At 47.5% G+C, this 14,560-nt stretch overlaps 1 protein-coding gene across 1 annotated transcript in view; it reads left to right on the top strand.

The window, feature by feature from the left end:
- Positions 1-14,560, top strand: part of MARCHF10 (membrane associated ring-CH-type finger 10) — a 74,950-nt gene that overhangs the window by 22,517 nt on the left and 37,873 nt on the right. Inside the window, exon 3 of the mRNA XM_056126577.1 lies at positions 9,646-9,820. Within this exon, the coding sequence (XP_055982552.1) occupies positions 9,646-9,820 (175 nt within the window). The remainder of the gene's footprint in view (positions 1-9,645; positions 9,821-14,560) is intronic.

Below are 14,560 nucleotides of genomic sequence, written 5' to 3'. Positions count from 1 at the left end.
ATTTCTCTGTTCTCCTCACCAGTACCCTTTTTGTTTAGTTTGTTTAGTTTGGTGAATGGGGTGGGGAAGAACTGGCTGTGCTCAGGGTTTACTCCTGGCTCTGTGCTCAGCGGTTACTTCTAGTGGTGCTGAGGGGTCATATCTGGTGCCGGGGATCTGGACCAGGGTCAGCCACATGCAAGGCTAGTGCTTTAACCCCTGCACTGTCTCTCCGGCCATGATACCCTTTTCCTCCATCTCAGTATTCCTCTCTGCTCTGAATGGCCTGCTTAAGATACTGCAGAGACCCCCTGACGTAAACTCACACTCACCCGCCCGCAGTTCCGCTTCATGCTCCATAGTGATGCTGACAAGTGGAACTCAGACCCTTTACTGGCCTGTCCAAACCCTCCCCTTGACTCTCCGTGGCTTCTGAAATGGGAGCCAGCATCCATCATTTAGCCAACAAGGCCCACAGGACCAGGCCTCCCTCCTGCTTGGGACCCCTCACAGCGGCTTTGATGCTCCCTTGTGTGACAGATGCCTCCCGCTGAAGGTCTCTGCACTCGGGGATCTTCCTTCCTGACCAACCCCCACCCCCACCCCCCACCAGCTGCCTTTCTCTCAGCGACATCTGCCCAATCTTCTCTTGGTTGTCTTTCTACTTCTTTTGCTAAAATTTCTGACGATTTTTCATTTTTTAAATTTATTTTGTAGTGCCAGGACAAGTGCTCTGCCACTGAGCCATGCCCCTGGCCCTATTTTTTAATACTTATGGTGTGAGGTTTTGGTTTTGGTTTGGTTTTTGGTGAGAGAGCAAGGTTTGGGCCCTGCCCAAAGCTGTTCAGGGCTTACTCCTGGCTCTGTGCTCAGGGATTACTCCTGGTAGGGCTCAGAGGACCAGATGGGGTGCTGGGGATCAAATCAGGGTCAGCCACATTTATGACAAGCACCTTATGGCCCTTTTTTGCTATCTCTCTAAAATAATTATTTGAGCAATTATCTACCTCCCCACCTAGCCCATCGGCTCTGGGAGGGCAGTGTTTGTTTTTCCATTGTTCCCATCTGCTAAGGTAGGTGGGGCCCACGGAGTTCTCTGTCCCTGTATAGCCTCAAATTCAACTAAGGCAAGAGACAACAGACTCCCCTGATACTGTTGGTAATACAGTTTGAACAAATAAACAATGTGACTGGGTAGGGCTATGACCCAGCAAGCTGGAGTGTGTGCTCTGCATGTAGGGGACCCTGGTTCAATAATCCCTGATACTGATGATCCCTTGAGCACTACCAGGAGTGCTCCCTGAGCACAGAACCAGAAGGAGCCTCTGAGCACTACCAACCACTAGCAAAACACCAAACAAAATGAATTAGTAACAACAATAATATGATGATATAATTGGGCAAACTACATACATGAGGCCATAATGATAATTAAAAAGAGAAGTGGGGAGGGGCTGGAGCAATAGCATAGCCGGTAGGGCGTTTGCCTTGCACGCGGCCAACCCGGGTTCGATTCCTAGCATTCCATATGGTCCCCTGAGCACTGTCAGGGGTGATTCCTGAGTGCAGAACCAGGAGTAACCCCTGTGTATCACCAGGTGTGACCCAAAAAGCAAAAAAAAAAAAGAAATAAAAAAAAGAAGTGGGGAAAGAAATATTCTTTAGAGAATGCCAATAGTTGCAGAAGAAAAAATAGGAAGGTCATCATTTTGCTACCCCCACATCACACACAATTCAAGCAAAGCATATCAAAAGATGTAGAATCACCATGTGAGTTGTTGCTTCCAAATGGACTATTCGGTGCTGAAGAATAATCTTTGAGATGACCTGATATGGGGTGTATGTGTATGAGGTGTCTTTATGTTGGAATAATCTGGCAATCCCCAACCTTCTGTCAGAGAAATCTGGTGTCCCCAAGCTCCCTGTTGGAGAAATCTGGTGGTTCCCTCCCACCTAGCATTACTCACCAAGCATAGCCAGGCCCTGACAGAGACCCCTACAGGCTACAAAATGGTCAGATAGAATTTTCATTGAGATGAGAACTCCTAAGTAACAGAAAATACAAATCATGAAAAAAATCAAAAAGAGGAAGAGAACAAAAGATTAAAGAAACACACTAACTACATGACATGCAGGTACTTGATTTGGCTCAATTATTTTTTTTAGTGTTTTTGTGTTTTATTTATTTTTTTTATTAGTGAAACACCATGAGGTACAGTTATAGGCTTACAAATTTTTAAGCCAAAAAGCTGTTTGGGGACATATGGTTTGAAGATGCGCTAATATTTATGAATGAATACCATAAATTGTGGTCATGTTGAGATTGTTCAGGAAAGAGAGAGAGGAGAGGGGAGAGAGAGAGAGAGAGAGAGAGAGAGAGAGAGAGAGAGAGAGAGGCGGACGGGGAGGTAATGGGTTTGATTTATATTATTCTTTCAATTTGTAGATGGGAGATTTTTCAAACTATGGTTGAATTAGAGGAAGGTAACTACAGTACAATGTTTTTAAGTGAAATACTTAAGGATAGTAAAATTCCAATGTCATAAGAAAAAATTTTATATATGTGCAGAAGTGTGCCCATCAGGCCATGTCAACTGCTATGACAAAGGGACCCCAAAATGTGATGACTCAGCCAGGCGAAAGCCAAGAGAGTCAGGTTGGATAACTAGTCCAAGAGGCAGCACCTCCTCTCTGATTTCCAGGGACTTAGGTTGGGGGTGGTTCTGTGGTCTTCAACCTGAGATGCCCCCTCCTCCACGAAGCCCTAGGGGCTCCACTCAGCAGCAGGCCACACCCACACACACCCCCTCCCACTCCCCAGGCTGAGACTCCCAAGCCACACCTCATCATGGCCACAACCAGCAGGCCAAGGTGCCTGGCCACATCCCGGCTTCACCTCTTATGGCTTTGCAAAGGATTTTGTTGGAAAACTAGTCTTGTTCCATCAGTCATTGAAAAGGGGAGGAGGGGGGTGACGCTGAACTAATACAGATCAAGCTATTTGCAGCCTCTGTTTCAGGGTTAACAGGGGTTTGAATGTTTTCAAGTCTTAACTTTAAGCCTATCTTTATTTTTTCCATTATGCACATGTATTTCTAATGTAATATAGAATGATACCATGGCTTAACAATAAGCCACGGAAACAACCAAAGGGGATTTTGCTGGCAGTTTTTCAGGAGGCTTTCTTTCTCCTCTTCCAAAGTACACAAGCTCCGTCTGTAAGAGCACTGTCAGTATCTCCCTACTCAGAGTCTTTCCCTGTTCTCTACCCCATTTGGCTCTCAAGCTTTTGCTGGGCTCAGAGCACCAGCCGCCGTATCTTACCCTCAGCCCCGCTTCATCGCCCACCTCTCTTGAGACCTGCCTTTGCCCCATATCAGCATCTGTCTAGGCTCACTCCTACTTACCTTTCAGAGCCCCAAAATACCCCCTCCTCAGCTTCACCCTTTTTATTCTCTTCATTGACCTTTTGAAATGGTGCCACCCAGTTCAGCACACATTCAATGTTACATGTAGCATTCCTCTGGACTTTCGGTGTTCACCTTCCTTCCTGGCACCTGGCCTGGGGTTGCAGACCACAATGCCTATGATTGTTCTCCATTGACTCCTACATGAGGGATTCCCCTTGATGATTTTCCATCAGACAGCCAAAATCCTTGCTGGACAGCGGGATCTATATTGAATATCCTGGCTGTCCATTGCCTGCGTAGGCAAAGACATCCCATGGGCCCCCCTCAGTTTCCCCAGGCAGAGCCTGCATTTGAGGCATAATCTGAATTATGCGGGCTCTCTGGGGACAGCACTCACCTTTCCAAGTAACTACACTGCTCAGAAGATGCACTGCATCTGTGATCACTTCCTGGAACTAAGCTTATTTCATATGTCGCAGACACACCATCTTTCTCTGGCCCAGCCACACACGACTTTCTGCCTCCCCCCCCCCCCCCCCCCCACTCTCTCTTTCTCTCTCTCTCTCACCGAGACACACCCTGGTGTATACCAGATGGTAAGATCCACCTGGCTCAGCCTATCACACGTCATGTGGCAAAAATAGATTTTTGCACACATGGATCAGAATTGACTAGGGCCGGAGGTGGGAGTCAGAGCAGCTGAGCCTAGTTCCTGGGACACTAAGTCAGCATCGGAAAGTGACTTTGTCTTTACTGTCCTTGACTGCAATTGTCTTTTGCTCTTTGGATCACCTCTGTCCCTAGCAAGTGCAGGTTGCAGCCCAATGCTTGGGTCTCCACCCCCTGGGAGATCCAATAGAATCACTGCTAAGTCAGCACTCCAGTGCTCAGTCACAGTGCTCAGTGACACTGACTTGGAGAAGCCCCTTCCTCCGAGAGAGCCTGGCCAGAGCAGGAAAAATCTCCATCTTATTCTCCCTGACACCAGACGAGCAAGGTGGCAGTCTTTGGAAAATATTGCTTGTGAAAATATAACAATACCCCAGAAATTATTGATTAGTTTGGACAACAAAGTTTTATCACCAATATAACTTTAAGACTTTCCCATCAAATTCCCAATAGAGAGCTTAGTGTCTATATGAACTGCATAGTTGGTTTTTCACTTGTTTTTTTTTTTCAGGTTGTTTGTTTATTTTCAATGTGTCTTAGACTTTGATTTTGAAAGACAGAGCTGGTTTTCTTCCCCCAAAGGAATAGCACCGTGCTGTCACCTCCTTCTCCACATGGCATTTCTACTTAGGAATGTATAAGGAAAGTAGTGAAAATTGTAATTAGCTGTTTAAAAAGTACATAAAGGTGCCTGGGAGGAATTGTGCTGGGTTTAGGTTTAGTACACCTGCTTTGCTATCACTAGGTCACAAGTTCAAATCCCTGGCATCCCACATGTGCCTGGAGCAATCCAGGCAGTCCTGCTGTGAGCCCTGGTTGTCATAAGCCATTTCTGACCACACAACAGCCAAGTATGTATGAGAGCACCAGGAGAAATGGGGAAACCCCCAAGAAGCACCACAGTTAAAAAGAAATGTAAGGAAACTGTGAAAGTGGTGCATATCCAAATTTCTGGAAATAGCCAGTGCTGATGGGGTTGTGGTGCGAAAGGAATGCTCATCCACTGTTGGAGGAAATGTCATCTAGTCCAACCTCTATGGAAAGCTAGATGGAGATATCCCCCCCAAAAAAAAATCAGAAATAGAATTCTTTTATGACCCAGAGATACCACTTCTTGGCATCTATCTCAAAACACAGTAACATTTATTCAAAGAGATCTGTGCACACTTGTTCATCACAGCACAACAGCCGATATAGGAAAACACCCCAAATTCCCAACTACAGGTGAATGAATCTAGAAGTTGTGGCATATATATACACAGTGGAATACTATGCAGCTCTAAGAAAGAACAAATCATGCGATTTGAAGCAGCGTGGACAGAGCTAGAGGATATTATGCCTGAGGGAAGTCAGTCAGAAGAAAAAGGACAAAGAAAAGGATCTCTCTCAATGTGGGGACTTAAATATACACAACAGGGCAGTAACAAAGATCCACAGGCAACATAATGAGGAAACTGATCCGCACAATTGAGTTGGGGTGAGGAGGTGAGGCAAGGGAGAGGGAGGGCAGGAGATGGGTCCATTGGTGATGGGTGTGGTAAGAGAATCATGTCTATGAGAAACCACTATAAGAGTACTGTAAGTCAAAAATAAAGAAAGAAAATTTGTCTAAAAAGAAGTATGAAGAGGGGCTGGAGCGATAGCACAGCAGGTAGGGAATTTGCTTGCAAGCGGATGACCAGGTTTGATTCCCAGCATCCCATATGGTCCCCTGAGCACCTCCAGGAGTAATTCCTGAGTGCAGAGCCAGGAGTAACCCCTGTGCATTGTCAGAAAGAAAAAAATAGAAGTAGAGAGAGAGAGAGAGAGAAAGAGAGAGAGAGAGAGAGAGAGAGAGAGAGAGAGAGAGAGAGAGAGAGAGAAAGGGCCGGCCATAGAGGCAAGCTCAGGGTGGGTGGTTGGGTGGATGGGAGGGTTGGAGGGATGGGAAGGAAACGGGGGACATTGGTGGTAGGAAACGTACACTGGTGGAGGGATAAATGCTGGAACATTATATGACTGAAACCAAATCATGAACAACTTTGTAACTGTATATCTTATCATGACTATTAAAAAAAGATAAATTAATTAGTTAAATTAAACTTAAAAAAAAAAGTACGAGGGCCACAGCCAGCAAGCATGGCCTCTTGTCCCGTAGTGACCCCCGTGAGCCCCACAGCCGGCACGTGAGCACCTCAGTGGAGAGTGGCCTGGCGAGCACATATGCAAGCCCCGCAGCCAAAGGGGCGCAGACTTGGATGAGCCCCCGGTGGGGCCCCCAAGCACCCAGTCAGGCGAGAGCGTGACCCCCTGCAGCAGCGCCAGCTATAACAAAGGGAAAGGGACTCTTTTAATAACAAAAAGAGTTTAGAATCAACTTGAAATTCACTCAATTATTGCTTGATAAATTCTAGATGTTGTAAAATATTTTTTACAACCCTGGTTTGATCCTGGCACCACACACAGAAGTTCCTCCAAGCACTACGTTGGGGTGGGGGTAGGGGTGCTGAGCACAGAGCCAGGAGTAGCCCCTGAGTACCGCTGGGTGTGGCCTGAAAACAAAAAGACTCACTAAATTTCAGGCAGTGGGTTGTAGCACTGGAGGCCTCGCACCCCTGAAGTGGCCACAGGCCATGCCCTCCCCAACTCACCCTCCACAGTCTCCCCACAACCTGCAGAGTCCCTAGGAAGAGCCCCTGGACCTCTCGAGCTCTCCTGGGGAGGAAACTCCCCACACACACACTCCCCAAAAAATAAAAGACTAGATTGATTTACACTGTCACTGAAACCATCACAATAGCGCAGGAAGAAACCAAATCTGTTTCTCTCTCTCTCTCTCTCTCTCTTTCTCTCTCTCTCTCTCTCTCTCTCTCTCTTTCTCCTATTGATGTCCACAGTGGATAGTTCATGTTCGGTCATTAACTACTTTAAAAAATGACTGATCAAGTGGTCAGCCATCACTGACCACAGTGCCCCCTTAAGAGCTTGAACATGCCCGAAACCCCTCAGTCCTCTGTGAACTGTCAACCAGGTAGCTTCTCTTGTTCCCAGTGAGAAAAGTCTGGGTCACGGAGATAAGCTGATAGAAGCTCACCCTGGACCACAGAATAACTGCCAGCATTCAGGCCCAGGAAAAAATGGGGCTGGGCACACACACTTCGGGGCCTGTAGGGGCTTCCTGGCGGCTCCCCAGGGAGCTGGGCTTCGTTTTCAGGAGAATCCATCAAGGAGAAGGGCTGAGAGGAAATGAATGAAGTGATTTTTGTTTGATGACCCCAGAAAGCGGGGTAGAGCCTGCAGAAAAGATCCCAGACACCCTGGGAGACCCACACCCTGTCTCAGCTGCAGTCTCTGCACTCCGAGAACCAGGATCACCCTGGGGAAGATTGACAGACACTGGAGCTGGAGAGATAGTGCTTAGAACACAGGCATACAGTCAGACTTGGGGCATGAACCGGGCCCCCCTGGAGCCCTCTGGGTGCAACTAATGTCTGGAGGGGCGTCAGGAGTGGGGAAAGGGAGGACAAACAGAGCCTAACCCCCTTTTCAAGGAAGAAGCCTTTCACTCTCCACTTCCACAATGCTCTTGCCAGTCCCACCGCACTGAAACCAGCAGGAAAGGGGTCTCTATCAGCATCCCAGCAACTAACTCACTGCCGGGTGAGCAGGATGGATGTCCCGAGGCCGAATCACCAGGAGCCTACCCCCAGAGCGTGGGCTGGAAAGGAAGGGCTGTGAGCACTGCTGAGAGTGCCCGGGGGTGCAATGGGCATTTGGGAAGTTGCATCTCACCAGGGCCCTGTGCTGTTCTTCGTACCAAGACAGTCTCCATCAACCTCATTAGCATGCACCCACAGTTCTGCCTTATTACAATGGAGAGCCTCGCTCACGTCCAAAAATAACCTCATGTCTCATCTTTGACATTTCAGAATAATGTTCCAGGATCTCGAGTAAAGTCCAAAAGTGAAAGGAAATAGGCGAACAAGCCCCACATTGTTCTTTCCTTCCCCAGCCCTCTCTCTCAGCGGAGGGTGGTCCTGCTTCTGGAAACAAGGGGAAAACAAGAGTAGTTTGGAGGCTGGATCCAAACTCAGGGTGATCAAACAGGGTCGAGATGCTTGGTGGAAAATGATCTGTTCGCCTCTAGATAGGCGTGTGCAGACTTCCTTAGAGAAAACTGACAAGTAGACGACTTTTGTAGGGTTTGTGGCACCGAGGAATCCATAGCAATTCAGAATATTTTCCTGAGTCAGGAGCCTTGAAATAAAAATGCCAGAAGTTCCAAATGATGAGCGAGATCAATGCAAACTGCCATCGCTGGGGAATGTGGGGCAATTACTTGCCTGCTGTGTCTGCCAAGGGCAGCACTTGCCCGGGGCTCCCTGAACCTGGGCTAATTATGTGGGCAGGACAGTTTTCTGACCATTTCTGGGGAAAGCGGGGAGGGGATCTTGCAGCTTGGTTCACTGTAACACGTCTTGCTCGCAAATCCTAACAACCATAGTGCAAGTCCTGCATCACCCTTCAACACCAGGTATCACTTCATCTCTATTATTTTCATTACGTCTTTCATGAGTGTAAGCACAGCCCAGGTTAAATACTTGAATAGCTGTTACTGGCCAGAGGCTGCAGGCACCACCAGTTGAATATGAGCTGGTGATTTATCCTGACCTCTCTACAGAATATTGACCAGGAGGGAACTTTCGTAAAAGCTCTGTCTTCTGCTGCACCCAAAAATCCAGAAATTTTAGATTTTTGTTGTTTTGTCTTGGCATTACACCCGGTGAGGCTCAGGGGTTATTCCTGGCTCTTCGTTCAAATATCACTCCTGGTGGTGTTTGGGGGCATCACTGTCCCACTGTCCTCCCGCTGTTCATCGATTTGCTCGAGCAGGCCCATAACGTCTCCATCATGAGACTTGTTACTATGTTTGGCATATCAAATATGTCACAGGTAGCTTGCCAGGCTTTGCCGTGAGGGCAAGATACTCTCGGTAGCTTGCCAGGCTCTCCGAGAGGGACAGAGGAATCAAACCCCGGTCGGCCATGTTGGCTGTGTGCAAGGCAAATGCCCTACCCACTATGTTGTCGCTCAGGATGCCAAGGATCGAACCCAGGTCGGTCACGTGCAAGGCAAGCATGTTATCTGCTGTGCTATCATTCCAGCCCCCCAAATCCAGAATTTTCACAGAGATCTAATTTAATCCAGTCCCAACAAAATGAGAAGCTGCAGCTAATGTTCCTTGTTGTTGTCAAGTGTCCGACTAGTTAAGGAAGCTCTCCTCTCAGTCACCCCACCAGATCATTCAAACACAAAACAGCAAGAATTTTAAAAACACTGTTTCTTCTCCTTTGAACACGAAAAGTGCTTATGCATCATTCACTTACTTAGGGTCAATTGCATCTTTCATACTGTGCCACAAAACAGCCTCCTGACTCTCACCATTAAATTCTAAATTCCAGACCAGGATGACTCTGCCCCATCCAACCTTCTGGACCTCCCTGAGGGGGCAGACTGCCCCAGGATTGCCACTGGGGAGGGGGGGTGGTCCAGCTCCTCACTTCTGCCTCCTCATTGACACTCGGACACCTTTCATTATTTTTGCTAGAGCTCTGGAGAAGACAATTCTCTAGCTGAAACCAGACCAGCGGCCAAGTCTTCTTTGGGGAAGTGTGAGTCTTCCAGACTTCCAGCCATCGACCATACATTAGTCAGGCAGAAACACAAAAGCACCATGACTCCAAGGAAGCCAGAGGGCGCGGACCCGGGCAGATCCTCTCCTGGTGAGTGGCTGGTTTACTGACATTCGCAAAAATCAGAATGCCTGGTTTGAAGGGGAAGGGCTGCTGCAGTGGCCTTGGTTACACCTAGTGTTTCCTGAGGGGCTGATTGAGGTTTCTGGGTGCACTGACATCAAGGGTGGGATTCATTTCAGGGCAGAGGGTCTATGCAGGGAACGGAAATGACGGGGGGGGGGGGGGGGGGGGAGGGTCCTGACCACCTTTTCTCCCCAGTCACAAGCCTAGAATTGTTGTCTTTTCATCTTCCTCACCCTTTTGGTGGGGATAAAGGCATTTGGCCCCCAGGTATCAAGTTTTATGACTCCAGCCTAGAGCGTGAAGAGCCGCTTTCAAAAGCATCTGAGTGGCATGATTTATGGCCCAGGAAAGCGCAATAAAGTGTTCTGGTTCTGTGGTTGTCCTCTCAGGAGAAAGTAGCAGGTCTTGATCAATCCTCTCTTTTGTGAGATTTTGGTAAATAATTCACTCTTAAGCTGCCTTTGAAGCAAAAAAACAGTCCTCTGCTTGAGGCGGGAGTGATTTAACGGTATCCAGAAAATGGAGAAATGCCATGGAAAGGTTAGAATCCCTCGGGCTCACCCCATCAAAGGTAACATGTGCACAACAAACTGGATTCCTCGGGGAACTGCAGCGAGGTCGAGGTCACCAGACAGCTTCACCCTGGTAACCAGGCGGGAAGCTCTGCCTTCTACTCCCTGTGGTCCAGGAGAACCCATAGGAGGGGCTGAAGAATCCAGAAAGAGCACGCGGTTTATTTAAATCCAAGTCACCACCACTTGCTAATCCCAGAGAGCTCCTGTCCCACAGCCACGGGTCCAGATAAATCCCCGACCGTGTCTCCAATAGACAGCAGCTTGCGCTGAGATTAACCACCCACGCTTCGTTGCCTTAATGAAGTAGGAAACAAATCGCCTTCGGGACGCTGTCGTGTCAGCTCCTTTCCTCCTTTAACAGGGGACAGTGGCATCAGAACTGACAAGGTCTCATGCTGAAGACTCTTGGTTGGGTTGAGGTCACTAATGAAGCTGCTGAGAGGGAAACGGGGCTGATAAGATCATTCCCCAGGTTGCAATTCATCGAAGGGGGAGGACATCTTCAAATACTAAAAATAAAATTGAGTCTGGGTTTATGTAACGTGACTCCTTACAGAGGCTGGCATTTTTAGCCTTCCTGTGAAAGCGAGGCAACATCTGTATCATCCGCAATCTCCTCGGTGGAGAAAGCCAGTCAAATGAGCCATTTGGGGCTCACTCCATCAAGTTAGCTTGTCTGCCTAATACAGATGTTTTTCAGACTTCGCCAACTCCATACGGAACTGACATACTGATGGGAAGGGAGAACAAACTCACTTTACATCCTATAAAACATCGCATTGGAAGAATCACTAAGCTAGGAAGCGCCAAGGTTTAGGCAAGAGAGCCAAGTTGGCAGGAAGCTATTGCCTTCATCAAACACCAGATGTTACTTGTAGCAAAAGCCTTTAAAAACCTCCACACATTGGGCAGAGTTGGCCCCAGCATAGCTGAGCCCCGCACAGCAGCCCCAGCCAGAGGTCAGTCACTACAGAGCTGAGCAAGTGGTGCAGTCACTGGGTGGATCGTGGAAAGTCAAGGCTGGGTGTATGGATCCACCCACTTCCCCGGTGTAGACTCACCCTAACGCCCCTGAGTCAGCCCTGGGGAGCCAGAGAGTGAGGGCAGCATTTTCAGCCGTGTCTCCTCAGGAAAGTGAAGGGGAGTGAGGTGAGACTTCAGAAAGCTAGGAGGTCAGAGAGACAGGCTGAGGGTATGGCTCTTGCTTGCGCCCTACCTGGTTTGATCTGCCCGTGGTCCCCCGAGCACTAGCAAGAGTACCCCTAAGCACCTCCACGTGGCCCAAACCCCACCCTACCACCCAAAAAAGAACATTCAGATAGCCTCCCTGCTGCTATCATACAAGAACTTAGAGGCCAGAGTGTCAGTGCAGTGGGGAGGGTGCTTGCCTTGCACATAGCTGAGCAGGGTTTGCTCCCCCGCATCACAAAAGTCCCCTCAGTCCCACCAAGAGTAATCCCTGAGCACAGAGCCAGGAGTAGATCCTAAGCACCACCGGATATGTCTCAAAAAGGAAAAGAAAAGAGGTTTCAGGGATGGGGGGAGGAACTGGCCCTTCCCCCCCAACCGGGACCAGACCCGGAGTCGCCGCCCACAAAGGGTTCCTTTGCTCCTGAATGGCCATGATCCTAGAGGCACACAAACCAATATGGGAACCCAGTGGCTTCTGGCAGAAATCCCTCTGGACTTAATTACTAAAACACCAGAAATCCAAAATCATATGCTCTTCATTATCAGCAATAGAAAACAAATTATCTAATGATGCCTTTTCAGCAGGTTTGATAGTTGGGGGGGAAATTCCAAATAATAATAGTGGGTCTTCTGTTGAAAAAAATGAATGTAATCAAAGTAAAGAGAGAGTAAAGTGAAAATCATCTGCCACACAGGCAGGGGGAGGGATGGGATGGGGGGGGTATACTGGGGGTTCTTGGTGGTGGTACATGTGCACTGGTGAAGGGATGGGTGTTTGATCATTGTATGACCGAGACTTAAACCCTGAAAGCTTTGTAACTGTTCTCACAGTGATTCAATTAAAAAAAAAAGAGTAAACCAGTAGGAATAGCAACTTAAAAGAATTAACAAAGAAAAAGAAAAGAGAATTTGGGGCCTGGAGACCCTGAGTCCGCAGGTCTGCCCTCCCATTGGCACAGTCTCTGGTGTTCTTCACCTCACAGAGAAATTGTCTCCTAGAGCATCTGTGGAAGGACACCAACGGTGAGTTGCGCCATCTTCTCCCCACACCAGATCTACATGACGCGGAGCTGCCTGTGGGGTACAGGGGTACAGTGAGCCCCTATGCAATGCACACCCCCAAGGCTGACCTCCTGCTGAGCTGGGAGGTGGCTCAGTCCCCTGCAAATCTATCTAATGTCAATCTTTGTCAGAAAGGACCTCTGTCCTCACCCGCCTTCTAGAACCCCCACGCAGCTCCTTCAGCACAGGAAGTGAGCCGGGCCCTCCACAGCCAGATTTCTCGCTCGATTAGAAGGAATTCACGCATTTTCCATTAAGTTCATGTGTTTCCAAGGGGGGGAGGAAACCTGTGCTTCTCTCTCTCCTCCTCCTCCTAGCTCTTCCTTCCCCCGCAGTGCATTTGTGAGAAATTTATAGGTGTGTGCTTCAGAGTCAACAGGCTCAGATTAGCAATGGAGCCCCATTTTTGAATGGTTGTGTTCCTTTGGGCAAGTAATGTCTCAGTTTTCTCAGCTGTAAAATGGGGTGGAGTGTGCCAAACCAGGACCCACCTTGGGAACGGCTATGAAGCTTCAATGATAAAGTGTGTCCCCAGTCCTTATATTAGTACCTGGTGCCATCCACACTCCACAGCCGACAGCTGGTGGGACCCAGCGCACAAGAGCTACATTAAGGAGATTTTTCCAGAACGCTTTGTCTTTAATATCGTTCTCCCCAGTCTTTTCTCTTGACCAAAAATCAGTGCCAAAATTTTTAAATCCTATCTATGCAGAAACAGATACCTCTACTGCACCCTGAATTTCTAAAGCAAAACACCAAATAGGAAAATAATAAATAAGCCAAACACATTCACTGACCAGAGATTTGCTTCATCTCCAGATAGAAATGAGCCATGGGGCAAGCCCCAGTGATCCAGTGAGCTGTTGATTCCAAAATTCTATTTCGTGATTCAGATAAACACCAATGTTGAAAACTGGGCAGCTGTATGTTAAAAAAAAAAAAAGAACTTGGACCTCTAACAGCATGCACAAAAGTCAGATTAAAATAGATTAAAGACCTCAATATCAGTCCTGAATCCATAAGGTGTATGGAGGAAAACGTAGGCAGAACCCTCCATGACACTGAAACCCAAGGAATCTTCAAAAATGAAACAGCACTGACCAAGCAAGTGAAGCAAAGATAAACAAATGGGACGACATTAAACTAAGAAGTGTCTGCACCTCAAAAGAAATGATGACCAATATACAAAGACAACCCACATAATAGAAAAAATTATTTACCCAATACCCATCTGATAAGGTGTTACATATATATATATATATATATATATATATATATATATATATAGGCTGGAGCAATAGCACAGTGGGTAGGGCGTTTGCCTTGCAAGCGGCCAACATGGCCGACCCAAGTTCGATTCCTCCGCCCCTCTTGGAGAGCCCGGCAAGCTACCGAGAGTATGTCGCCCACACAGCAAAGCCTGGCAAGCTACCCGTGACACATTTGATATGCCAAACACACAGTAACAAGTCTCACAATGGAGACGTTACTGGGCCTGAGCAAATCGATTAACAATGGGAGGACAGTGATATATATATGTGTATATATATATATATATATATATATATATATATATATATATATAGCCCTGGTAGAACTTCACAAGAAAAATACATCCAAACTTCACAAGAAAAATACATCCAATTCCATCAAAAAAGGGGGTAATAAATGAACAAAAACTTCCTCAAAAAGAAATTCAGATGCCCAAGAGGCACATGAAAAAATGCTTTCTAACACTAATCATCAGGGAGATGCAAATTAAAACAATGAGATATCGTCTCACACGAGTCTGGCACATTATCAAAAAGAACAAGAACAATCAGTGCTGGTGTAGAGGTGGGGAGAAAGAGACTCTAATTCATTGCTGGTGGAAATG

The sequence above is a fragment of the Sorex fumeus genome, unplaced genomic scaffold, assembly GCF_029834395.1.
Source record: "Sorex fumeus unplaced genomic scaffold, SorFum_2.1 ptg000063l, whole genome shotgun sequence".
In the NCBI taxonomy this organism is placed as follows: domain Eukaryota; kingdom Metazoa; phylum Chordata; class Mammalia; order Eulipotyphla; family Soricidae; genus Sorex; species Sorex fumeus.
The sequence above is the reverse complement of the archived record's forward strand: the minus strand, read 5'-3'. Positions and strand labels throughout refer to the sequence as shown.